At 42.8% G+C, this 27,166-nt stretch overlaps 1 protein-coding gene across 1 annotated transcript in view; it reads left to right on the top strand.

Moving 5' to 3' along the window:
- LOC121279009 (laminin subunit alpha-3-like) overlaps nucleotides 1-27,166 on the top strand; it is a 509,546-nt gene that overhangs the window by 301,397 nt on the left and 180,983 nt on the right. The window contains exons 26-28 of the mRNA XM_041189741.1: nucleotides 7,442-7,605; nucleotides 8,239-8,347; nucleotides 13,913-14,010. Of these exons, the coding sequence (XP_041045675.1) occupies nucleotides 7,442-7,605; nucleotides 8,239-8,347; nucleotides 13,913-14,010 (371 nt within the window). The remainder of the gene's footprint in view (nucleotides 1-7,441; nucleotides 7,606-8,238; nucleotides 8,348-13,912; nucleotides 14,011-27,166) is intronic.

Raw genomic sequence — 27,166 nt, 5'->3', positions numbered from 1 at the left:
ATACTCAGTACTCTGCTTGGTTTCTCCTACCTTCTAGTCTCACTACTACTTCCTGTTACCAATTTTACTTTTTTCCATTTTGGTCCACCCCTCAGGTCCCCCCCCCCTGCCCCGGACAAGCTAGTTTAAACACATCCCAACAGCACTAGCAAATCTTCCTGCGAGTATATCAGTCCCAGTCCTGTTAAAATGTAATCCATCTAGCTTGTACAGGTCCCACGCCCTAGAACCGGACCCAATGCCTCAGAAATCTGATGCCCTCCTTCCGACACCAGTTCTCCCGCCATGTATTTAATCGATCAATCTTCCTATTCCTGTGCTCACTAGTACGTGATACTGGGAGTGATCCTAAGATTACTGCCCTTGAGGTTCTGCTTTTTAATTTGCTTCTGAACTCCCTGAAATCTGCCTTCAGGACCTCATCCCTCTTCCTATCTATGTCGTTGGTACCAATGTGGACCACGGCTTCTGGCTGATCCCCCTCCCCCCTGAAGGATGTCCTGCAGCCACTCTGTGACATCCTTGACCCTGGCACACAGGGAGGCAACACACCATCCTGGAGTCACATTTACTGCCGCAGAAATGCCTGTCCGATCCCCTGACTATGGATCCCCTACCGCCATTGCCCTTCCATTCTTCTTCCCGCACCCCTGTACAGCTGAGCCACCCATGATGCCACAGGCTTGACTCTGGCTGCACTTCACTGAGAAACCATCGCACTCATCAGCATCCAAAATAGAAAACTGATTAGCAAGCAAGGACTCCTGCCTGGTTCTCTTAGACTGCCTGGCAGTCACCCATTCCCTCTCTGGCTGTATGCTTCTGACCTGTGATGTGACCACATCCCTAAACATGCTATCCATGTAATCCTCTGCCTCACGGATGCACAACTGTGACTCCAGCCACCACTCAAGATCCGAAACCTGGAGCTCAAGCTTGTGCAGTTGGTGACACGTCATACAGCTGGTGTGTCCACGACTTCACACATACTGCAGGATGTACACTCCACTTGGCCAAGCTGACCTGCCATTCCGTAACTCTAAAAGCTAATGATTACACTTACAGTAAGTAGAATGAGTAGAATAAACTATTTATAACTTTACTCCACTTACGCTAACTTTATCTTACTTTGGTTTACTTTATTTCGCTTTGACTTGATTTAACTTTACTTTCCTATTGCTAGCATTCCTTACTGAAATCCAAATAGCTACTTCTTTATAAATGATACATTTTTCTAGCTCTAAACTATTTAAACACGCTCCCTAACAGCAGCTTCTCACCAACCAATAAACTTAGTTTTCCTGTGATGTCACACCTGGATTTTTTTCCCCCAAACTCAGCCCACTGCCTGTGTAGAGATGTCCCTCTCAGGTCCAGCTTTCTCCACTCCCGGAAGGTGAGTGAAGGCCCCAAGCCTTGCCCTCTACTTATCCACTGCCTGAGTAGAGATGTCCCTCGCAGGTCCAGCTGTTTCCGCTCCTGGAAGGTGAGTGAAGGCCCTGAGCCTTGGCCTCTACCTACCTGTTGCCAAAGTAGTGGTTTCCCTCACAGGTCTGGCTGTCTCCGCTCACGGAAGGTGCAAACTCCATTCCTGACCAACCTACTCCATCCCGCTCTCTGGTGGCCGTCTGAGATTTAACCAGACTGTTCACAACTTGTGTCATGTTGACCCCTATTGTTACAATCCCAGCTGAGGTTACCCCTAGATGAGCCTGATCCCAAAGTGGAACCCAGCTTGATAAATCCTCATTTTTATTTGTTTGCTTAGATACTTGGAGAGTAGCTACTGAACAGAGTCACAGGAGTCAGCTGATCAACATTTTTACAAAAGAATGAAGCATTTATTCAACAAGAAAAGATTAACTATATTACAATACTCCTTCACCCACAACTGTACCTTTACAGATATATACAGATTTGTAAAGATAACCCAAGTTACAAAAGCTATCTTATACTTAAACGTCCACAGTAAATACACAGTCAGTCAGTGTAAACCTATAGCACCCTTTGGTCAGACACACCACACTCTGAAACCAAGTGATAGATGCCACTTCAACAAGATGCTATGGATCTCTCCTCAGCTCCCAAACGCTTGTCTCACCATGAACCAACCAGTCTCACTGAACTCCATCCTTCACGTGAGGGTTTCCAATCTCCACTCTCCAAGACTGCGCCTTGGAATCTTCTCCCAAACTGACATTTTCTCTCAGACACCTGCCGCAAGGGTTCACCTCCAGAGTTTCGAACTCTCCTTTCAATGTATTCAAGCTGTTTTCCACGCACTCTCTCTCACCAACTCAGGCGTCAAAGTGGCTTCTGTTTGGCAGCTGTCTTCCAAACCAGCTGAACTCCAACAGCTTCCAAATCAAACTGCTGTCTTTTCTTCTGTGTTTATCAGTGGGAGGGACCTGCCTGTCTGGCCCTCTGTTGCTCGGCAACAGTCCAATTCTTCTACCCTTGTATGTTTACCTTCTGTTTAGGAGTTGTAAAACGCCTCATTAGAAATACAAGCATTTTAAAGTGAAAACTGTTTGACCTTTCTTAACACACCGATACAGAAATATAAATCAAACTTAAACCTTAAAGCTAAAACTGATTCATAACACCCACAAATATAACTTACTTAACCTATCTCTATTTCCTAAAAATATCCACTCTAATACTTAGACTGCTGACTTCCACTGGGATAGAAGCTATATGAGTGAGTGTAATTGTTGTTTAGTTTGTTTTCAATTGATGTTGAATCAATCAATTAATGTTTAATTGATGTTTTGGAGAATTCCCAAAAATAATTATTTCAGCACAGCAGTATAACAAGCAATAATTCTGGGGCTGAAAGAAAATTGAGTGTCAACATTTCTTCCATAAATGTTGCTAATATTTTTGTGGAGATGGGATGATCTGATGCAGTACTATACTATATGAGCAGTTTATCCGTAAAATATAGTCCTAAAGTGTTTCACTTGAATGAGGCCCAGATCTTTTCGTCTTTGTATTGCTGGAGACCGGATATACTCCCAAGGTATGTTTTGGGACCCCATGGAAGTTTTTTCAACCAATTAGTGACAATGAGAGAAGATGCAATTTTAGACCTAGTCGTGGGGAACGAAGAAGGGCAAGTGGGTGAAATAACAGTTGGCGACAGTGACCACAATTCAGTTAGATTTAGCATTACCTTGGAAAAGGACAGATATAAGGCAGAAGTAAAAGTCTTGAACTGGGGGAAATCAAATTTTGCAGAAATGAAAAGGGACTTGGCTAAGGTGGACTGGACAGCACTGCTGGAGGGTAAAACAGTGGAAAACCAGTGGTAAGCACTAAAAAGCGAGATCCTAATTGTACAAAGTTGACATGTTCCCTTCAACAATAAGAGTGCTACTGCCAAATCTAGACCTCCCTGGTTGTCTAGAGGAATACAGGGGAAGATCAAACAGAAAAAGAAAGCGTACAATAGGCACAAAGAACTAAGCACTGCAGATAGCCTAGACGACTATAGGAAGTGTAGGGGTGAAGTAAAAAAGGAAATAAGGAAATCAAAGAGAGGGCATGACAAAAAGATTAGCAAGTAAAGTTAAAGATAACCCAAAGATGTTTTACCAATACACTAATGCTAAAAGGTTAATTAAAGAAAAGGTGGGACCTATCAGAGATGAAGATGGAAACTTGTGTGTAGATGCAGAGGTTGTGTGAAGAGTTTTGAATGAATATTTTGTCTTTGTGTTTACAAAGCAAAGGGAGGATGGAGATATAGTAGTCCAGGAGGAACACTGTGAGATATTAGACGGGATAGTCACAAAGAGAGAGGAAGTACTCGAAGGATTGAAATCCTTGAAAGTTGATAAATCACCAGGGCCAGATGGATTGTTTCCGAGGCTGCTGCAGGAAGTCAGGGAGGAGATAGCAGATGCTCTGAGGATGATTTTCCAATCTTCACTTGATACAGGGGAGGTACCAGAGGACTGGAGAAATGCAAACGTAGTTCCATTGTTTAAAAAGGGATCAAAGGTAATGCCAAATAATTATAGACCAGTTAGTCTTACATCGGTGGTGAGCAAATTAGTAAAATCAATCCTGAGAGATATGATTAACTGTCATGTGGAAAGGCATGGACTAGTCAGGGATGGTCAGCATGGATTTGTTAAAGGAAGGTCTTGCCTCACAAATTTGATTGAATTCTTTGAGGAAGTGACAAGAAGGGTTGATGAAGGTATTGCAGTGGATGTTGTGTACATGGATTTTAGCAAGGCATTTGACAAGGTCCCACATGGCAGATTGGTCAGGAAAGTAAAAGCCCATGGGATTCAGGTTAATGTGGCAAACTGGATAAAAGGTTGGCTTTGTAACAGGAAACAAAGGGCAATGGTTGGTGGATGCCCTTACGAATGGAAAGTTGACTCAAGTGGTATTCCACAGGGCTCAGTGTTGGGACCCTTGCTGTTTGTGTTATATATTGACGATTTAGACGTGAACCTGGGGGGCACGATTGGGAAATTTGCAGATGACACAAAGATTGGCCGAGTAGTGGATAGTGTAGAGGATGGCCATAATCTCCAAAATGATATAGATGGGCTGGTGGAGTGGGTGGTAAAGTGGCAGATGGATTTTAACATAGAGAAGTGTGAGGTCATACATTTAGGGAGGTCAAACAGTTACAGGGATTACAAAATAAATGGAAATATACTAAGAGGGGTAGATGAAGGGCGAGATCTTGGCGTACAACTACACAGGTCCCGGAAGGCAGCAGTTCAAGTAGACAAGGTTGTAAAGAAGGCATATGGAATGCTCTCCTTCATTGGCAGAGGTATAGAATATAAAAGTAAGGATATAATGTTGAATTATATAAAACACTGGTGAGGCCACAACTGGAGTATTGTGTGCAGTCCTGGTCACCACATTACAGGATGGACATAATAGCTCTTGAGAGAGTGCAGAGGAGGTTTACAAGAATGTTGCCAGGGTTAGAAAAGTGTAGCTATGAGAAAAGATTAGATAGAGTGGGGTTATTTTCCTTAGAAGGCTGAGAGCTGACTTGATTGAGGTGTACAAAATTATGAGGGGAATAGGTAGAGTGGACAGGGTAAAATTGTTTCCCTTGGTGGAAAATTCTAGAACCAGGGGACATAGATTCAAGATAAGTGGCAGAAGGTGTAGGGAGGACATGAAGAACTTTTTTTTTTACACAGAGGGTAGTGGGTGTCTGGAATTTGGTGCCCAAGTTGGTGGTTGAGGCATAAACTTTAAACGCTTTTAAAAATTACCTAGATCTGCACCTAAAATGTTGTAAGCTGCAGGGCTATGGGCTGGTTGCAGGAAGGTGGAATTAGAAAGGGCACCTGGGTGTCCTTGGGCTGGCATGGACAAGATGGGCCAAATGGCCTCCTTCCGTGCTGTAAATTTTCTATGGTGCTAAGTCCCGACACACTGACTCTGTGGGAATTGCCTAGTAAGTTTGAACTTCTGCTAGGCTATTCCCCTGCTCCAAGACCCTTGGAAAAAGCCATCCATTCTGAGTTACCTGGATAGTTCCAACTTACCTGGATAGTTATCCAGGAAATGTTAGACAGAAAAATACTAGCCTAACTCCTGTGTAACAATACAACTGACATCCCCTTGAATCCCTGACCTAACCCCCTGACACCCCCGACTCCCTCCGACTCCCAGGCTCCTCCCCCCCAACCCCCTGAATCCACCGACCCGATATGACTAGCTCCCACCACCCAATTCGCCGCCAACATGATTGACTAGCTCCTGACCTGACAACCCCTCCCAACCCAACCCGATTATCCCCTGACCCATCTACTGACTCATGCACCCTACCCACTTACCTTAACCACATACCCATTTACACACCTACACACTCATCCATTCATATATTGGACTGCATTTTACATGCCCCTGCTGGATGTGTTTCTCGCGGGGGGGAATGTCGGTGGGGGAGGGGGGTGGGTGGAGGGGGCGGTGCAAGTAGGGCGGGTCCGATCCCACCACCTTCCCATCCATCCCTGAGCTCACCCCCATAATAGGGGGTGAAAATGGAAACCCACCTGCCATATTTAAATGGTAATCAAGCGTCAATTAGGCTTGTTAGGAAGCCATTTGACCCTGATAATACGCTGCCCACGTGATAAAACGTTTGGCATGGGCAGCCAGGCAGGACTGGACAGCCCAATTTTTTTCTAAGTCTAACCTTTAAAGCACGGGAAGGTAGAGGGGGCTTCAACCTTTTGAGGGATGCTCCTTGTGGATTGGGGGCAGCCCCTCTAAGATGGAAGCTCCCCCTTTCTTCCTGCCTTCCCGCAGCCTTAAACTCAACCACCGCCCCTCATCCTCACCCCAGTCCCCCTCCCTGAGCAGCCATGACCCTACCTGCCCTAGACCCTGGACTTACCTGCTGCAGAGATACATGGACCTTCTTTGTCATCTTATTCTTGCCGTCCTGGCAGCAGCTACTCACACGCTCTTGGCGCTGCCGAGACTGATGGAGCTGCCAGCCAATGGAGCTCCAGAGGGGCCTTGTTTAGCCTGCCCGCAGCATGTTATGGCCACGGGATGGGCTGGCATGGAGCGGGTTAGCTCCATGTCAACTTTGATTCCGGGACTGGGGGTGGGGTGTGGCGAGAGAGTGAGGTGGGTAAAGTGGGTCTGATCAGCATCGTATACAGAGGTTCTGATAGGAAGTTTTGGGTCATTCTTTTTGCTCAGTAAGCATAGGCTGTACCATATAAAATGAGGTTAATTAATCTGGATGATATATCAAAATGTATAATGGGAATAACACATCAGATTCTTGCCAGCAGTTTAAAAAGCTGCTATAATTTCTTTCTTCACTTGTGTGTTCCATTCCCAGGAATTCCTTTGTCTCCTCAGTGTCCATCTGTTTTTATTGTCTGAGCCATTCATTCTTCTAATTATTGTTAGGTCTGATAGAAATTGAAGACGTTATTTAATTGTCATGGAGTACCATCAGCCTGTTTGGAACTAAATTTTACTGCTAAATGTCCACAGTGAGACTCCAGAGAAACCACTGCATTAGAAGTGTTCGAAGGTAGGGTATCAATGTACAGAATAATTAGACAGCACCTTCCAAATCCACGACCACTACCATCTAGAAGGACAAGGGCAGCAGGTACATGGGAACACCATCACCTGGAAGTTCCCCTCCAAGTCACTCATCATCCTGACTTGGAAATATATCACCGTTCCTTCACTGTCGCTGGGTCAAAATCCTCGAACTCCCTCACTAACAGCACTGTGGGTGCACCTACATAATATGGACTGCAGTGGTTCAAAAAGGCAGCTCACCATCATTTTCTCAAGGGAAATTAGGGATGGGTGATAAATGCTGGCCTAGCCAGCGAAGCCCACATCCTGTAAATGAATAAAAAAAAGCACAAAGAATGTTTAGAGCTTTTTCCACTAACATCAGTTGTCATTTCCTCAGGTTCAGTTGCAGTTTAGAATTAAGCTTCCTGAACCAGGCCAATATGTTCTTGTCGTTGAATATGCCAATGAAGATGAGAGACTGCACAAGCTTAATGTGGCTCTGCAAAAACCTATTGGAGCAACAATGCGAGGGGAATTTAATCTGTACGGCTGCAAATACAGGTATGGTTAGGCACAGTGGGATGGACCAAGGTAATATGAGGCCTCATTGGTGTGGCTACATGCAACAGGTCTGACATTGGTAATGTAAAGATGAATCTCTGCTCGTTAGTGTGTTTAGACACAACATGACAACCCAGCAATATAGTCATAAAAATGCAGTGAGCAATTTTCACAAGTTAGTGTGGCTAAACCCCACATGAATGATCCTAGAAATATAGTAATAAGAGGCAAAGAGGTTTCTCATGAAATCCCTATTGGATTATTGAACCCCTTCAGACTTCCATCAGGTTACCCTTCAGTCTTGTCTCTTTTAGAGAAAAGCAGCCCCAGCCTTTGAGGGTTAAATGCTCAAGGTTCTGGCATTATTCTTGTGATAATAAACAAAAGCAAAATACTGCAGATGCTGGAAATCTGAAACAAGCAGATCAGGCAGCATCTGTGGAGAGAAACATATAGTGATAAATCTGGTTAGTGCATCATCAGCAATGCAAAATAAGATCAGGAATTGCAATGAAATATTGTAATAAAATACTGTAATTTACTAATATAAAATCAATGGACTGCTGGATGACAAATGTTTTGATTTGTTGTATTTATAAAAGATAAACTAATGCCCATGTGCATTTACTGCAGTTTCCTTTGCCGGAGTGTTGCAGTTGACTCACAGAATCGCATTGCGGTTTTTGATCTGCCTTCTTATGCTGACCTCCTTCTACAGGGAAGATCGATCAGTTTTTTACTGGTAGGTACACAATTCATTGTGATGTGTGTACCAGATGTGCAAGCCATGTATTTTCTTCAGTACTGTACGTTTTAGAAAAAGTTGCATTTGACAAGTTTATTGTTTTTCTTGAGGTAAGATATATTTTCTAATCTCGAAGAAGTTGCTATACCTGCTGTTAGAACACATCAGCTAACAGCACACAGCATATGTTGGTGATGGACAAGGTACACACTGAAAATTCACTGAACAAAAAATTAATTATTTTACCAAAAAAAATCCTCTAGGTAACAATTGTGCAGCTTAATGTCTGTAAAGTAACATCTTCAGATGTTCAGCACCATTCACGACTCCTCACATACTGAAACAGTCCATGTCCAAATGCAGCAAGACCTGAACAATGTCCAGGCTTGGGCTGACAAGTGGCAAGTAACATTCACACCACACAAGTGCCAGGTAATGACCATCTCCAACAAGAGAAAATCCAACCATCACCCCTTGATGTTCAATAGCATTATCACCACTGAATCCCCCACTATCAACATCCTGGGGGTTACCATTGACCAGAAACTGAACTGGACTAGCCATAGAAATACTGTCACTACAAGAGCAGGTCAGAGGCTAGGAATCATGCAATGAGTAACTCACCTCCTGACTCCCCAAACCTGTCCACCATCTACAAGGCACAAGTCAGGAGTGTGATGGAATACTCTCCACTTGCCTGGATGAGTGCAGCTCCCACAACATTCAAGAAGCTTGACACCATCCAGGACAAAGCAACCCACTTGATTGGCACCACATCCACAAACATTCACTCCCTTCACTACCCATGCACAGTAGCAGCAGTGTGTACCATCTACAAGATGCACTGCAGGAATTCACCAAGGCTCCTTCAACAGCACCTTCCAAAACCATGACTATTACCAACTAGAAGGACAAGGGCAGCAGACACATGGGAACACCACCACCTGGAAATTCCTCTCCAAGTCACTCACCATCTTAACTTGGAAATATATCACCGTTCCGTCGCTGGGTCAAAACCCTGGAACTCCCTTCCTAACAGCACTGTGGGTGTACCTATACCCACATGAACTGCAGCAGTTCAAAAAGGCAGCTCACCACCACCTTCTCAAGGGCAACTAGGGATGGGCAATAAATGCTGGCCCAGCCAGTGAAGCCCACATCCCCCCGTAGATGAATAAAAACAAAATCCATAATTAATTAAAGAGCTGCTCTAAAATCTTAATAGGTTGAAATTATAGGATACTATAGCAACAAACATTCATTGCATTCATGTGACCTCTTTGTTTACTATTTTAATGAAGGTGTTAGTCTCTTCAGTTTATCCGTTTAGGCCATTCAGCCCTTTGAGCCTACTCTGCCATTCAGTGGCTGACCTCCTACTTCAATACCATTTTCCTGCACTATCCCTGTATCCCTTGAAGCTTTTAACATGTAGGAATCTATTGATCTCAGTCTTGGACATACTCAATGACTAAGCTTCCACAGCCCTCTGGGGCAGAGAATTCTAAAGATTCACCACTCTGTGTAAAGAAATTCTTCCTCATCTCAGTCCTAAATGGCCTGACTCTTATTCTGAGGCTGTGTCCCCTGGTTCTAGAACCACCCCTTCCCCACCCCACCACCTCTCCCAGCAAGGGGAAACATCCTTCCGGAACCACCCTGCCGAACCCTGTAAGAATTTTGTATGTTTGAATGAGATCACCTCTCATTCCTCTAAACTCCAGAGAATACGGGCCCAGTCTATTTAATCTTTCCTTATAGGACAATCCCTCCATCCCAGGAATTAATTTAGTGAACCTCTGTTGCACTCTCTCTATGGCAAGTATATCTCTCCTTAGGTAAGGAGATCAAAACTGCGCACAGTTCTCCAGATGAGGTCTCACCAAGGCTCTATATGATTGCAGTAAGACATCTTTATTCCTATACTCAAATCCTCTTGAAATAAAGGCCAGCATAACATTTGCCTTCTTAATTGCTTGCTGTACCTTCATGTTAGCTTTCAGTGACTCATGAACAAGGACTCCCAAGTCCCTTTGAAGTTCAAAACTTCCCAGCCTCTCACCATTTCTGTTTTTCCTACCAAGGTGGTTAGCCTCACATTCTCCAGTGTAAGCTATCTGCCAAATTTTTGCCCACTTGCTTTGCCTCTCCAAATCCTCTTTAGTGTCTTAGCATCCTCCTCACAACTCACACTTCCACCTAGTTTTGTGTCATCTGCAAACTTGGAAATATGACATTTAATCCCTATATCCAAATCATTGACAGATTGTGAATAGCTGCCCCACTTGTCACAGCGTGCTAACCTCAAAATGACCCATTTATTCCTACTGTTTTCTGTCCATTAACCAGTTCTCAATTCATGCCTGTATACTACCCCCAATCCCATGTGCTCCAATTTTGTTTACCAACATCTTGAGGGACCATATCAAAAGCTTTCTGAAAATCTAAATGTACCACATCCACTGGTTCCCCCTTATCTATTTTGCTAGTTACATCCTCAAAAAACTTCAACAGGTTTATTAAACATAATTTCCGTTTCATAAATCCATGTTGACTTTGCCCAACACTACCATTATTTTCTAGGTGTCTTGTTATCACATCCTTTATTATAGACATCCAGTATTTTCCCTGATGTTAGGCCACCAGGTCTGTAGTTCCTTGTTTCCTCCTTCCCTCCTTTCTTAAATAGTGGGGATACATTTGCCATCTTCCAATCTGAAGGAACCATTCCAGAGGCCATGGAATTTTGAAAGATGACTGCCAAGCTCTACAGCCACCTCTTTCAACATTCTCCGATATAAATCGTCAGGTCCCGGGGAACTAACTACTTTAAATTCCATTTATTTTTCTAGGACTATTTTTTATTTACTCATATTAATTTCCTGCAGTTTCTCACTTGCACAAGTCCATTGATCCTGCATGATTTCTGACAGGTTTTTAGTATTCTCCTCCATGAATGCAGACACAAAGTATTTGTTTAATTTCTCTGCCATTTCCTTATTCCCCATTATAAATTCTCCTGACAAAAGTAAAATTCAGCGGATGCTGGAAATCTGAAACAAAAACAGAAAATGCTGGAAAAAATCAGCAGGTCTAGTAGCATCAGTGGAAAGAGAGACAGAGTTAATGTTTCTGAAGAAGGGTCAGCATTTTCTGTTTTTGTTTCATAAATTCTCCTGACTGTTTGTAATGAACCCACATTTGTCCTTGCTAATCTTTTCCTTTTTACATAGTTAGGAACTTTTACAGACCATTTTTATGTTTCATGCTAGTTTACTCTCACATTCTATTTTCCCTTTCTTAATCCTTTTCTTGGTCCTCCTTTGCAGAATTCTAAAATGCTCCCAATTCTCAGGCTTACCATTTTTTTTGGTGACTTTATACACCTCTTCCTTTGATATGATGCAACTCTTGGGGCAGAATCTTCTGGTTGGTGTGCGTGGGTGGGCCTTGCTCGCCGATGCATAAAATGACGCACGGTGATGTTGGATGTGCGTCCTGACGTTATCTCGCATCATTCTGATCTTCTGTTAGACAGGCTTGCACCGGAGTCAGCTGCGCTCCCGCCGAACTGTCAAAGGCTTGTTAAGGCCCTAAATAAAACAGTTAACCCAATTGAGAAAGCTGCCGTCCAACCTTAAGGTTGGTGGACAGGCGAAGAGCACAGGCGGCCTTTGCATTTTTCATGAAACCTCATCCACGGGCAGGATGAGGTTTCATGAAGGTTTTTTTTTTAGTTAAATAAAAATTATGAAAATTCATAAACATGTCCCAGCTCATGCGACACTGACATGTGTAAATGAGTTTTAACTTTTTTTACTTTGACCTTTCATAGTTGAATTTAATCTCTGAGGCAGCTCTGTAACCAAGGGAGATTGCTGCGCTCTTTCGGGTGCATGTGCTAAAGAGGGCAGGCCCCGACTCTCCGTCCTCTTCCCACCCACACTGGTAGCAATGAGCCTTAATTGACCTGCCCACATAAAATGGTGGCGCACAGCCGATCACGGGTGGCGATCAGCTCCGTGCCCACTCCCAACCAGCCCACCCAACAGGGCGAAAATTCTTCCCTTGCTGTCTTTTGTTAGCCATGGTTGAAATACTTCCCTTGCTGGGTTTTTGTGAATTCGAGGAATGTATTTTGATAGATCTTCTGTATTCAGGGAATACATTCCTAGTCTATGCAATCTGCCCTCATAATATAACCAGTTTAGCCAGAGTATCATTCTGGTAAATCTACACTGCATTTCAGTCAAGGTCACGATATCCTTCCTGAGGTGCAGTGCCCAGAACTGAACGCAGTTTCTCCACTTGGGGTCTAACCTGTATAGCTATTACTTTACTTTCACCCCCACCCCTTTTGTATTCCAACCCCCTTGAAATAAAGCTCCATATTTCATTTGTCTTTTCAATACTAGGTGGACAGGTATAAAAAGTTATTAGTACCCCCACTGCTGCTTTAGTTGGGATCTGCTGACTCTACACAGAATGGGAATTGATCCTGCTACCTTTTAATTTACATGGCTCTGTCATTCACAGAATCAGAGTGCAGAAGAGGCCCTTCGGCCCATCGAGTCTGCACCGATACATGAGAAACACCTGACCTACCTAATCCCATGTACCAACACTTAGCCCATTGCCTTGAATGTTAAGATGTGCCAAGAACTCATCCAGTACTTTTTGAAGGATTGAGGCAACCCACATCCACCACCCTCTGGATAAAAAAGTTTTTCCTCACATTCCCCCTAAACCTCCTGCCCCTCACCTTGAACTTATGTCCCCTTGTGACTCACCCTTCAACCAAGGGGAACAGCTGCCCCCTATCCACTCTGTCCATGTCCCTCATACTCTTGTACACCTCGATCAGGTCGCCCCTCAGTCTTCTCTGCTGTAACGAAAACAAGCCAAGTCTATCCCACCTCTCTTCATAACTTAAATGTTTCATCCCAGGCAACATCCTGGTGAATCTCCTCTGCACCCCCTCCAGTGCAATCACATCCTTCCTATAATGTGGCAACCAGACCTGCATGACATATGTGCTATGAGTCATAAAGGGAAACTCACTGTTATCAAATGCATTAAAATATCCCGACAAGATGCTGAAGGGGATAGACAAAGTAGATGTGAAGCAGATGTTTCCCCTTGAGGGGCATTCTAGAATGAGAGGCATAGTTTTAGGCTAAGGGGTGGTAGATTTAAATCAGAGGTGAGGAGTAATTACTTTTCTCAAAGGGTCATGAATCTGTGGATTTCACTACCTCAGTGCAGTGGACGCCGGGACGTTAAATAAATTTAAGGAGGAGATGGACAGATTTTAATTCTTAATGAGTTGAAAGGTTATGGGGAGAGGGCAGGAAATTGGAGTTGAGGCCAAAATGAGATCAGCCATGATCGTATTGAATGGTGGGGCAGGCTTGAGGGGCTGATTTGCCTCCTCCTGCTCCTAGTTCTTTTGTTCTTAAGACAGCACATTTGTATTTCTGAACTGACTTGGATTTGCTGAACAGATTAAGATAACATGATATTTATTAATATTTTGCATTTTTTATTCCTTTCCATTGACAGCACAAAGTTTATTTCATACCATTTAAAGAATTCTGCATTGAACACATAGAACCCAAAGTCCACTGCGTCGCCACTCATGGACCTGTCACAAACAGGAGGTAAAACCTATCATATGAACTTTCCTGTTCCACATTTCAAAATGGGGAAAATTATAAAACAATGGCTGTAAAAATCCAGGGGGCCATTATCTCATCAGTCTTAGGTTGAGCCTGTTGTGACCTTGCCAAAGGTCACTTCATTAATCCATGTAAATTAACCAGGCAAGTGCACGATGGAGGCTGAAAAATAGAACAGAGCTCCCACGACCTAGGGTGAGAGGGCTGGTGCATACCTTGGTATTATTGCCCCCTATTAAAAGAGTGTTGAAATACTTTATATTTATTATGATCTGGAATGTGCAGGCTAAAAAGGCAGTGGAAGCAGATTCCACAATAACCTATCGGACAGAATTGGATAAATACTTAAAAAGGAGGAATTTGCAGGGCTATGGGGAAAGAGCAGGAGAGTGGGACTAATTGGATAGCCTTTTCAAAGAACCAGAATAGGCACAATGGGCTGAATGGCTTCCTTATGTACTGTGAGATTCTATGATTCTTGGAATGTGGGAATGCTGCAAACTTAAAGTTTATTGACCATCTGTAAATGCCCTTGAGATTCTGAAGGTCATAGTGAGCCACCTTCTGCTGCAGTCCAGGCGTGAAGCGCACCCAGAATGCTGTTGGGAAGGGAGTTTCAGGATTTTGACTCAGCAATGATGAAGCACCAACAATATATTTCCACATCAGGTTGATGTGTGACTGGGAGGGGAACCTCTAGGAGATGATATTCCCATAACATTGCTGCTGTTCCCATTCTTGTGCTGAGCGGTGCTGAAAACTTGGCAAAGGGCTGCAGTACATTGTATAGATTGTAAGTACTGCAGTTGAACTATGCCAGTGGTGGAAGAGGTAGATATTGGGTTCAGGGGAGGGGCAGAAATTAAGTGGCCTGCTTCATACCAGATAGCGTTGAGCTCCTTGAAAGTTGTTGTGGCTAAGCCTATCAGGGAAGTGGAGAGTATTCTATCACACTGGGGATAGAAAGATTTAATTATAAGGGCAGATTGTATAGGTGAGGCTTCTATTCCTTAAAGTATAGGAGATTAAAGGATACTGTGTTTGAGGTATTTAAGATACAAACATACGAATTAGGAGCAGGATTAGGCCTCTCGGCCCCTCAAGCAAGCTCTGCCATTCAATAAGGTCATGGCTGATCTGAATTAACCTCAACCCCACATTCCTGCCTACCCCTGATAACCTCTCACCCACCTATCTAGCTCTGTCTTAAAAATATTCAAAGACTCTGCTTCCACCACCTTTCGAGGAAGAGAGTTCCAAAGACTTTCAATCCTCATCTGTCTTAAATGAGCGATCCTTTTTTTTAAACAATGACCCCCTAGTTCTAGGTTCTCCCATAAGAGGAAACATCCTTTCTACATCCACTCTGTCAAGACCCCTCAGGATCTTAAAGATTTCAGTTAAGCTGCCTCTTACTCTTCTAAATTCCAGTGGGTACAAGCCTAACCTGTCCAGTCTTTCCTCATAACACAACCCGCCCATTCTTGGTATTAGTCCAGTAAACCTGCTCTGAACTGTTTCTAATGCATTTACATCTTTCTTTAAATAAGGAGACTAGTACTGTACACATTCCAGATGCAACTGAAGCATAACCTCCCTACTTCTGTATTCAACTCACCTCACAATAAGTGATAACATTCTATTAGCTTTCCCAATTACCTGCTGTATCTGAAAACTAACCTTTTGTGATTCATGCAGTAGGACATTCCAATCCCTCTGAATCTGAGCTCTGCAATCTCTCACCATTTAGATAATAAGCTTCCTTTTTATTCTTCCTGCCAAAATGAACAATTTCACATTTGCCCACATTATACTCCATTTGCCAGATCTTTACCCACTCACTTAACCTAGCTAACACTTTGTAGCCTCCTTAAATCCTCTTCACAATTTACTTTCCTATCTATGCTTGTGTCGTCAGCCAACTTAGCCACCATTCCCTCCATCCCTTCATCCAAGTCATTGATATAAATTGTAAAAAGTTGAGGCCCCAGCACTGACCCCTGTGGCACACCCTCATCACATCCTGCCAACCAGAAAAAGACCCATTTATGCCTACTCACTGCTTCCTGTTAGCTAACCAATCTTCTATCCATGCCAATATGATACCCCCTACACCATGAGCTTTTATTTTCTGCAATAACCTTTGATGTGGCACTTTATCAAATGCCATCTGGAAATCTAAACCAGTACGTCCACTGGTACCCCTTTATCCACAGCACACATGACTCCTTCAAAAGAAGGCCAATAAATTGATTAAAAAAAACATGATTTCCCTTTTACAAAGCCATGTTGACTCTGCCTTATTGCCTTGAATTTTTCTAAGTACCCTGCTATAGCCTCTTTAATCATAGCTTCTAACATTTTCCCTATGACAGATATCAGGCTAACTGGCCTATAATTTCCTGCTTTCTGTCTCCTTCCCTTTTTGAATAAAGTTATATTTGCTACTTTCCAATCTACTGGCGCCTTCCCCAAATCTAGGGAATTTTGGAAAATTAAAACTATTGCATCAGCTATCTCTCTAGCCACTTCTTTCAAGACCTTAGCATGAAATCCATCTGGATCTGGGGATTTGTCAGCCCACAGCCTCAATAATTTGCTCGATACCGCTTCCCTGGTGATTGTAATTTTCCCAAGTTCCTCCCTCCCTTCCATTTCCTGATTTACAGCTATTTCTGGGATGTTACTTGTGTCCTCTATAATGAAGACTGAAGCAAAATATCTGTTTAACTCATCTGCCATCTCCCTACTTTCCATTATCTATTCCCCAGACACTCTATCGGACCAATGCCCACTTTGGTAACTCTTTTCTTATTTAAATATGTATAAAAACTCTTACTCTCCATCTTTATATTACTACATAGCTTTCTCTCATACTCTAATTTTTCTCTCCTTATTAATCTTTTCGTCACTCTTTGTTCTTTAAATTCTTTCAAATCTTCTAACCTGCCACCCATCTTTGCACAATTATATGCTCTTTTTTAAGTTTGATACTTTCTTTAGCTTTTTTAGTTAGCCACAGATGGTGGGCCCTCCCCTTGGAATTTTTCCTTTCTCATTGGAATGTATATATTCTGAAATATCTTTTTAAATGTCTGCCACCGAACTTCTATTGGCATATCCGTTAACCTCATTTGCCAGTTCACTATAGCTAGCTCTGCTTTCATGCCCTCATAATTGCCCTTATTTAAGTTTAAAATAATAGCCTTGGATGCAATCATTTCTCCCTCAAAATGAATGTAAAATTCAGTCATATTATGATCGCTGCTACCTAGGGGTGTCTTCACTAGGAGGTTATCAATTAATCCTATCTTGTTGCTCAATACCAGGTCTAGTATAGCCTGCTCTCTGGTTGGCTCCAGAATGTGCTGTTTTAAGAAAATATCTCGAAAACATTCTAATAACCTCTTATCTGCATTACCTCTGCTCACCTGATTTTTCCAGTCTATATGTAGATTAAAATCCCCCATGATTATTGCTTACCTTTCTGGCAAGCTCCCATTTTCCCTTCTATTATACTCTGTCCTACTATGTAGCTATAATTAGGAGCCTGTACACCATTCCCACAAGTGACTTCTTGTCTTTATCATTCCTCATCTCAACCCAAACCACTTCTACATCCTGGTATCCTGAACTTAGGTCATCCTTCTCTAATGTGCTAATACCATCATTAATTAACAGAGCCACCTCTCCACCTTTTCCCAACTTCTTGTCCTCCCTAAATGTCACATACCCTTCAATATTCAGGTCCCAATCAATCTCATCTTGTAGCCATGTCTCTGCAGTGGCTATCAAATCGTATTTATTTATTTCTATTTGCGTTATCAGTTTCTGTTTTGTTACAGAGCCATCAGTTCAGTCCTTCTATTATTCTTGTAGCATCCAGCCTTATCTGCTGATTTACTCTTAGATTTGTACTCTGTCCTCTCATGTCACAGTGTGTTTATTATTATTTCCCGCATTAATACTTGTCTCTCTTGCCGTGTCTCTACTCTTTGGTTTACCACATCTTCCCAGATTTGATCCCTTGCCCCTACTATTCAGTTTCAAACCCTCTCTACTTCCCTAGTTATGCAGCTCGTGAGGACACCAGCCCCAGCACTGTTCAGGTGTAGACCATCCCAATGGTACAGACCCCACTTTTCCCAATACTGGTGCCAATGCCCCACAAACCTGAATGCTCTTCTCCCCCACCAGTCTTTGAGCCACGCATTCGTTCCTCTAATCTTATTTGCCCAATGCCAATTTGCCCATGGTTCATGTAATAATCCAGAAATTATTACCTTTGAGGTTCTGCTTCTTAATTTGGTGCCTAGCTCATCATACTGACAATGAGCCCCCTTCCTCATCCTGCCTATGTTGTTGGTACCTACATGGGCCATGATCACTGGATCCTCCCTCTCCCACTGCAAGTTCCTTTCCAGCCCTGAGCAGATGTCCCAAATCCTGGCACAGGGCAGGCCCTAAAACCATAAGCCCATAAGACTTAGGAGCAGAAGTAGGTCATTCGGCCCACCGAGTCTGCACCGCCATTCAATGAGATCATGGCTGATCTGATAATCCTCCACTCCACTTTCCTGCCTTTTCCCCATAACCCTCGATTCTCTTACTGATTAAAAATTCCCAACCTTGTACAAACTTGATATGTCATTTGCAACCTAGAGCAAATTCCAATTAAGGGTGTAGCTTATAACTTATCCAGACATGCAGAAGTCATGTATAAGTTCAAGAAATTGCGGTTTTTAAAATAATTTATAATAAATCCTGCCTTAATTTTCTTTTTGTCCCAGTAACACAAAATCCCTTGCCATCCTATTTTGAGCCTCAAATCTTTCTTGCTGTTTGTTTTGTTGCCATTTCTCGGTTGATATCACCCTTTCTCCCCCACTATAGTTCTCTATCTCTTTCCTATTCTGTCAAGCAGTTTGATGGGGTAGGCATAGAGAAGATGTTTCATTTGTGGGGTATTCAAAACTAAGGGACTACCCAATATAAATCCAAGGGGGAATTCATGAGAAATCTCCTTACCTAGAGAATGGTGAAAATGTGGAACTTGCTACTAGAGGGAATGGCTGAAGTGAATAGTATAAATGTAATTAAGGGGAAGCTAGATAAACACATAAGGGAGAAAGGAATAAAAGGTTAGGTCACAGCTGGAATTTTGTGCACAGTTCTCGTCACCACATTACAGGAAGGACTTAATTGCTCTGGAGAGATTGCAGAGGAGATTTACAAGAATGTTGCCAGGGCTAGAAAGTTGCAGCTACAGTTGGGTAGGCTAGGGTTGTTTGCCTTAGAACAGAGCAGGCTGAGGGGTGATCTAATTGACATATACAAATTATGAAGGACCTAGATAGGGTTGACAGGAAAGACTTATTTCCCCTAGCTGAGGGGTCAATTACCAGGGGGTATAGATTTAAGGTTAGTGGAGAAGGATTAGAGGGGACATGAGGAAAAACCTTTTCACTCAGAGGGTGATGGACATCTGGAATTCACTGCCTAAGCTGGTGGTTGAGGCTGAAATGCTCAACTCATTGAAAAGGTACCTGGGTCTGCACCTGAAGTGATGTAACCTGCAAGGCTATGGACCAGGTGCTGGAAAGTGGGATTAAGAATGAGCGACTAGTTTCTTTTATTCTTTTTTTTGGCTGGCACAGACACGATGAGCTGAATGGCCTCTTTCTGCATCATAATTTTTTATGGTTAGATGGATATGCTGGTTGGATGAGATGAAGCGAGGTGGAACAAGGCTTGCATGGAACATAAATACCAGCATGAACCTGTTGGACCAAATGTTTCCTATAGAAAATCTGGGATGGACATATTTTTGGTCTCTCGGAATTAAGGGATATGAGGAGTGGGTGGGAAAATGGAGTTGGAGCCCAAGATCAGCCGTGATCACATTGAATGGCGAAGCAGGCTCGATGAGCCATATGGTCTAATCCTGCTTCAGTTTCTTCTTATGATGCAGCACGTTCAGGAGACCATTTGAAATATCATGCATGTGCCAGCTTTTTGAAAGAACTATCTAATTCATAGAATCACACAGCATTGATGAGGGAACATTCTCCTGTGTCATATTTGCTTTGTCAGCTCTTCTCTTTCAACAACTTTTCTGCTTCCTCTGTTGTCATATTCACTGCTGGTGAAACAATTACTCAATTTAGAGCTCCCAACTGTTAGAAGGTGAAGTTAGTTCAGCCGCTCCAAGGGTGTGGCCAGTAAAATAGAGACAGTGGGCTGAATTTTAGTCTGCTAGGGTGCAATCTGAGACTCTGGCCCAGATTTTTGACGCGACTGAGAGCCTCTTCATCAATGTGAAAATCCAGAAGTGGCTAAAATAGTTAGGTCCCGCCCCTGAACCTGGCCATTCCCATCTTAGCGAGGCTGGGACTGGAGTCAGGCTGGGGTTTGTACATGGGCGATTCATGGAGGTAACTGGTCATTTAAATCACCAGCTGCCTCCACTGAAGTGCATTTTGGAAGAACAGGAGTGTGGAATATGGAGTGTGCAGATTAGAACAGATAAGAGGAGGTCTGGACTTAGTAGATATGTTTAGACAGCCAAAAGAGATATCCAAGATAACCTTTGCAGCGCTAAGATACCCCCTGGATAGGTTTGCACTTGGGAGAGGTAAGGCACCTTTTGGGATTGTTAAAAATGAACATGAGTATGCACTTTTTACGCACAAAATCATTGGAACTGTCCAGCTGTCAAAAACCCTGAGCAGCTGTCATTGAGCTGTCTAGCTGTCAAGGAGCTGTCTAGCTGTCAAGGAGCTGCTAAGGAACTGTTCAGTTATCAAGGAACTGTTAAAGAACTCTTCAGCTGTCAAAACTGCCAAAGCTATCCAGGAAATGTCAAACCTATCAAAGCTGTCAAAGTTATCCAGGAAGTGTCAAAGCTGTCACAAACTGTCCAAGGATACTAGGTGAGTTGGCAGGGAGGAAGTAGGGGCGAAGTGTGGTGGGTGGAGGGGCATGCCATGAATTGGCATTAAGTTGGCATAGGAGGTATGGGTCAGTGGGGGTGGCTAGAGGGGCATTAATTTGGCATGAGGGTATGGGGGCCAACGAGGCTGGGTGGGGGGAATTGGTTGGCAAAGGTCGGCATGCTTAGAGCATAGGGAGTGTTTGGGGGTCCGGTTGAGATCTAGAGGAATGTCTTTTGTTTTACTATTCATTTTTATTTATTTAAACACAGTGCTGGGGCACAGAGGCACCTGGCAAGCTACACATTCGTTCTGGGGTTCCCCCGTCCGGCTCCTGTTTCAGTGGGCAGACATTTTTAAAGGTCGGGTTTGCCGAGCCGGGAAATCTCCCAACTTGTTGAACCCAACCAGAAATCTGAGCCTCTGTGTTTCTCCACTGCAATCCTCCTCTGACGCACTCAAGGTGGCAATCACCAGAGAAACACTTCTGGTTCTCTGTCTCACCCTGGTGTTTTGCTTTCTTCTGTGAGGGGAGAGAAAGAAGAGAGCTATGAATGTGAGAAATGTATTGTGTTGAGTCATAGAGTCATTTACAGCACAGAATGAGGTCATTCAGCCCACGTAATCCACGGCGGCTCCCTGCAGAGCAATCCAGTCAGCCCTGCTCATGACCATTTTGGAGACTGAGTAAAGGGTGTGAATGGCAATGAGATGAGGGAGACCATCGCTGAAGGCTTTTCAGATGTGATGGTGGACCAGGTGTGTTGATTTGAGTAGTGCAGTGCAGGAGAAAGCTCTAATACATAATGAGGGTGTTGGCACTTGATTGTGGCATGCCACTCACCTTTCCTGCCCTGATGAAGTCAATGAACCTCTTGCAGCACTATTATCCATGAGCGCGGAACCACACTCCAGCTGTTCACCTCAGTCATTTCGAGCCATGCAAGCTTGGCTTCAGAGGCAAGCTTCGTCCTCCCATCAGCTGGGAGCAAGATGTCTCTGTGGGCCCTGATAGCCCACAGCAGATCCCCCGGGATGCCTTAGAGGACTGGAGGGCAGTCTTTTCCCTTTGAGACTCCCCTCATTCTAATTGTCTCTCCGTTGGAATTTGTAAAATGCTTCCATTCTGTCCCTCACTGGGGTCCCTTTAAATACTGAGGCTTCAACAGTCAGTCACTGGTTGTGATCACACTCGCCTGCTCTAAAAGCCCAGAAGCTAATGCCATGCCTCAGTTAAAGAGGCATGGAAAAGCCCACTTGATGAACTTAGTTTCCCGACCTGCTGCTGGTCTCTGCTGTGAACGGGTCGAAAAGTTAAAATACAGCCCAATATTTCACTCAGTTACATGAATCACTGGTTAGGCTGGTGTATTGGGTCCAAATCTGAGTGCCACACTTTGAGAAGGATGTTAAGGGCTTCGAGAGGGTGTTGAGGAGATTTACTAGAATTGTTCCAGGGGTGAGTGATTTTAGTTATGTGGAGACACTGGAGAAGCTGGAATTGTTCTCTCTGGAGCAGAAAGAAATGTATAAGAGTCGTTCAAAATTACGAAGGGTTTTGATCAAGTAAATTATGCAGGTCAGTAACCAGGAGGCAAAGATTGAAGGTGATTGTCAAAAAGAACTAGAGGGTAGATGAAGAAAAATTGTTTTAAGTAATGAATTGTTATGATCTGGAATGTACTACCTCAGACAGTGGTTGGTGCAGATCCAATAGTAACTTTCAAAAGGGAATTTACAGGGCTAAGGAGAAAGAGCAGGGGAGTGGGGATAGTTAATATGCTAACATAGGCATGATGGGCTGAATAACCTCCTTCCAGTGCTGTATCATTCTACAATATCAAATAAACTGCATTACTTTGGGGAAGGCTTCTTTTGGTAGCTATTTAGAAAAGGCACGAGTAAAGAGCGGGTGAAATGGTTTCATTTGATAAAATGGAAAAGAAAATTATGCTACGGGGGTTTCACTGATTTGGAGATCTGGAGGTAAAAGGGTAATTGAAAATAGCATTGTTCATCAACTTCAGGCAGGCTTGATTGAATAACATTTATTTATGCAAGTTACTCAAACATAAATGATTCCAGCTTTTAAGGATAGCTATTGAAAGTAATAACACAGCAAGCTTGATTAGATCAAGAACATTTGGGCCATCAGAGATCAAATCCATAATAGAAAACATTGGCAAAATACCAGAGTACAGGCTTAGCTCCTGAGTTGCATGAAAATGCTTGTTTTGTTTAGATCCATGAAACTGCTACAATATTTATGTCTACAATGGCAGTGTTTTTCTACAGCAGTTAGGAAGGAATGCCTTTCACCATGCATTTAACATAGAATGAGACAGCACAGAAGGAGGCTATTCAACCTTCTTTTCTGTGCAGCTCTTCGAAAAAAATTATCCAATTTATCTCACTTTGCCTGCTCTTTCCCCATAGCCTTGTAAATTTCTCCCCTCCAAATATTTATCTTACAGCCTTTTGGATATTACTGTTGAATCTGCTTCCATCATCTTTTCAGGCAGTTTGTTCCAGATCATCATAACTTGCTATGCAAAAGTATCTCTCAAGTTGCCTCTGACTCTTTTACCTTAATTACCTTAAATCTGTGTCCCTCTGGTTACTGACCCTCCTGCTAGTGGAAGCAGTTTTGCCTTACTTACTCTTTTAAACCCCTCAAGATTATAAACACTTCTATTATATTTCACTTTAACCGGTAGTGTAGTGGTAATGTCACTGGACAAGTAATCCAGCGGCCTAGCCTAATGCTCTGGAGACATGGATTCAAATCCCACCATGGCAGTTGATGGAATTTGAATTCAGCTAATAAATCTGGAATATAAAGCTAGTCTCAGTGATAGTGACCATGAAACTATTTTCAATTGTTGCAAAAATCCACCTGTTTCACTAATGACCTTTAGGGAAAGAAATTTGTCATTCTTATCTAGTCTGGCCTATGTGTGACTACAGACCCACAACTGACCATAAGACATAGGAGCAGAAAAAGGCTATTCGGCCCATCGAATCTGCTCCGCCATTCAATGAGATCATTTATGACCTGATAATTCTCAACTCCACTTTCCTGCTTTTTCCCCATAGCCCTCGATTCCCTTACTGATTAAAAATCTCTCTATCTCAGCCTTGAATATACTTAACATATCCCTCTGTGGTAAAGAATTCCACAGGTTGACTACCCTCTGAGAGAAGAAATTCCTCCTCATCTCTGTTTTAATTGGGCGCCCCCTTACTCCGAGATTATGCCCTCTGGTCCTAGACTCTCCCACAAGGGGAAACAACTTCTCAGCATCTACTCCGTTAAGCCCCCAAAGAATCTTATATGTTTCAATCAGGTCACCTCTCATTCTTCTAAATTTCAATGAGTACAGGCCCAACCTACTCAACCTCTCCTCATCAGAAAATCACTCCGGGATCAACCAAGAGAATCTTCTCTGCACTTCCTCCAATGCCAGTATATCTTTCCTTAGAAAAGGGGACCAAAACTGTTTGCAATATTCTAGGTGTCGTCTAACTAGTGCCTTGTATAGTTTTAGCAAGACTTCCCTGTTTTTACACCCCATTCCCTTTGAAATAAAAGCCAACATTCCATTGGCCTTCCTTACTACCTGTTGAACTTGTATGTTAGCTTTTTGGGATTCATGCACAAGGACTCCCAAATCCCTCTGTGCTGCAGCTTTCTGCAGTCTTTCACCATTTAAATAACATTCAGCTCCTCTATTCTTCCTGCCAAAGTGCATAACTTAACATTTTCCCACATTATATTCCATCTGCCAAGTTTTTGCGCATTCACTTAATCTGTCTATGTCCCTCTGTAGACTCTTTGTGTTACCCTCACCACTTGCCTTCCCACCTATTTCTGTGTCATCCGCAAACTTGGTGATAGTACATTCACTTCCCTCATCTAAGTCATTAATATATATTGTAAATAATTATGGCCCCAGCACTGATCCCTGTGCACTTCAGTAGTCACAGGTTGCCATCCCAAAAATGCCCCCCCCATCCCAACTCTCTGTCTTCTATTAGTTAGCCAGTCCTCTATCCATACTAATATACTACCCCCAACACTGTGGGCTATTATCTTATCAAGTAACAAAACAACAACCGAATTATCTTATCAAGTAGCCTTATGTGTGGTACCTTATCAAATGCCTTTTGGAAATTCAAATACATTACGTCTACTGGTTCCCTTTTATCTATCCTTTTTGTTACCTCCTCAAAGAATTCTATTAAATTTGGTAGGCATGATTTCCCCTTCTTGAAACAATGCTGACTCTGCTTGATTAGATTATGTATTTCTAAATGCTCTGCTATTACATCCTTTATAATAAACTTCAACATTTTCCCAATGACAGATGTTAAGCTAACTGGCCTATAGTTACCTGTTTTTTGTTTCCCTCCCTTTTTGAATAAGGGTGTTACATTGGCTGTTCTTCAGTCCGCTGGGACTATTCCAGAATCTAAGGATTATTGCAAGATTACTACCAGTGCACTCACTATCTCTGTAGCTACTTCCTTTAATATCCTAGGATACAACTCATCAGGTCCAGGGGACATATTGGCCTTTAGCCCAATTAAATTCCCTAGTACATTTTCTCTAGTGATATTTATTGTATTCATTTCGAATCCACCCCTGCTAACCTTTGCCCTTGATTATTTGACATTTTTGGAATGCTATTAGTATCTTCTACCGTGAAGACTAAAGCAAAGTATATATTCAACTCCTCTGCCATTTCCTGGTTCCCCATTATTATTTCCACAGCTTCATTCCCTAAGGGGCCTATGTTCAATTTGGCCTCTCTCTTCCTTTTTATATATTTAAAGAAACTCTTACTGTCTGTTTTTATATTACTTGCTAGTTTATCCTCAAAGTTTATTTTCTCCCTTTTTATTTCTTTTTGGTCCTCTTTTGTTGGTTTTTTAAACTTTCCCAATCCTCTGGCTTCCCACTAATCTTTGCCACATTGTATGTTTTTTCTTTCAATTTGATGCTGTGCTTAACTTCCTTGGTTAACCATGGTTAGCTTATCCCCTTGCTTGAATCCTTCTCCCTCACTGGGGTATATTTTTGTTGAGAGTCATGAACTATTTTCTTAAACGTCTGATATTGTTAATCAAACATCTTTTCTGCTCAACTGCTTTCCCCATCAACTCCAGCCAAGTCTTCCCTCATTCCATTGTAATTTCCCTTATTTAAATTTAGCACAGTTGTTTCCGACCCAAGTTTCTCACTCTCAAACTGAATGCTAAATTCTACCATATTATGGTCACTGTTTCCTAGGGAATCCTTTACTCTGAGATCATTTATTAAACCTGCCTCATTACACCTTACCAGATCCAAAATCGCCTGATCCCTGGTTGGATCCACAACATATTATTCTAAGAAACTGTCCCAAATACACTCTATGGATTCTGGCTTGTGTTTACCTCTGCCAATTTGATTTTCCCAATCTACATGAAGATTAAAGTCACCCATGATTAATGCACTGCCTTTTTTACATGCCCTCATTTTCTCCTGATTTATTCTCTGTCCTACAGTATAGCTACTGTCAGGGGGCCTATAGACTACTCCCACCAATGTCGTCTTCTCCTTGTTATTTCTTACCTCCACCCATATGGATTCGACATCTTCTGACCCAGGATCCTTTCTTGCTATCATACTTATTCCATCTCGTACTAACAAAGCTACCCCACCACCCTTTCCTCCCTGCCTGTGCTTTTGAAAAGTCATATACCCTGAATATTTTGTTCCCAGCTTTGCTCTCCTTGTAACCACGTCACCATAATGGCTATAAGATCATAACCATTATCCTCTATTTTTGCCATTAAGTCATTAATTTTGTTCCAAATACTACTTGCATTTAAGTAAAGAGCCATTAATTTTGCCTTTTTACCATTTTTCCCCTTTTGACCCTATTTGCTGCTGCTCTTTTTATGTTTGTACACTTTGTCCCTTCCTGTCATACTTTGGGTATCATTACCTAAATAGCTGCCCTGCAAGGCTGCCATATCCTTTAGCTTTGTAAGCCTACGTATCCCCATTCCAGAACCGTCCCGCGCTCTATTTAGTTTAAAGGCCTCTCTACTGCCCTAGTTGTTTGTTTCACCGGGACACTGGTCCCAGCACAGTTCAAGTGAGGCCCATCCCAATGGAACAGCTCCCTTCTACCCCTGGTACTGGTGCCAGTGCCCCA

This window comes from Carcharodon carcharias, chromosome 6 (genome assembly GCF_017639515.1).
Source record: "Carcharodon carcharias isolate sCarCar2 chromosome 6, sCarCar2.pri, whole genome shotgun sequence".
Lineage (NCBI taxonomy): Eukaryota > Metazoa > Chordata > Chondrichthyes > Lamniformes > Lamnidae > Carcharodon > Carcharodon carcharias.
This window is presented reverse-complemented; position numbering and strand designations above follow the sequence as displayed.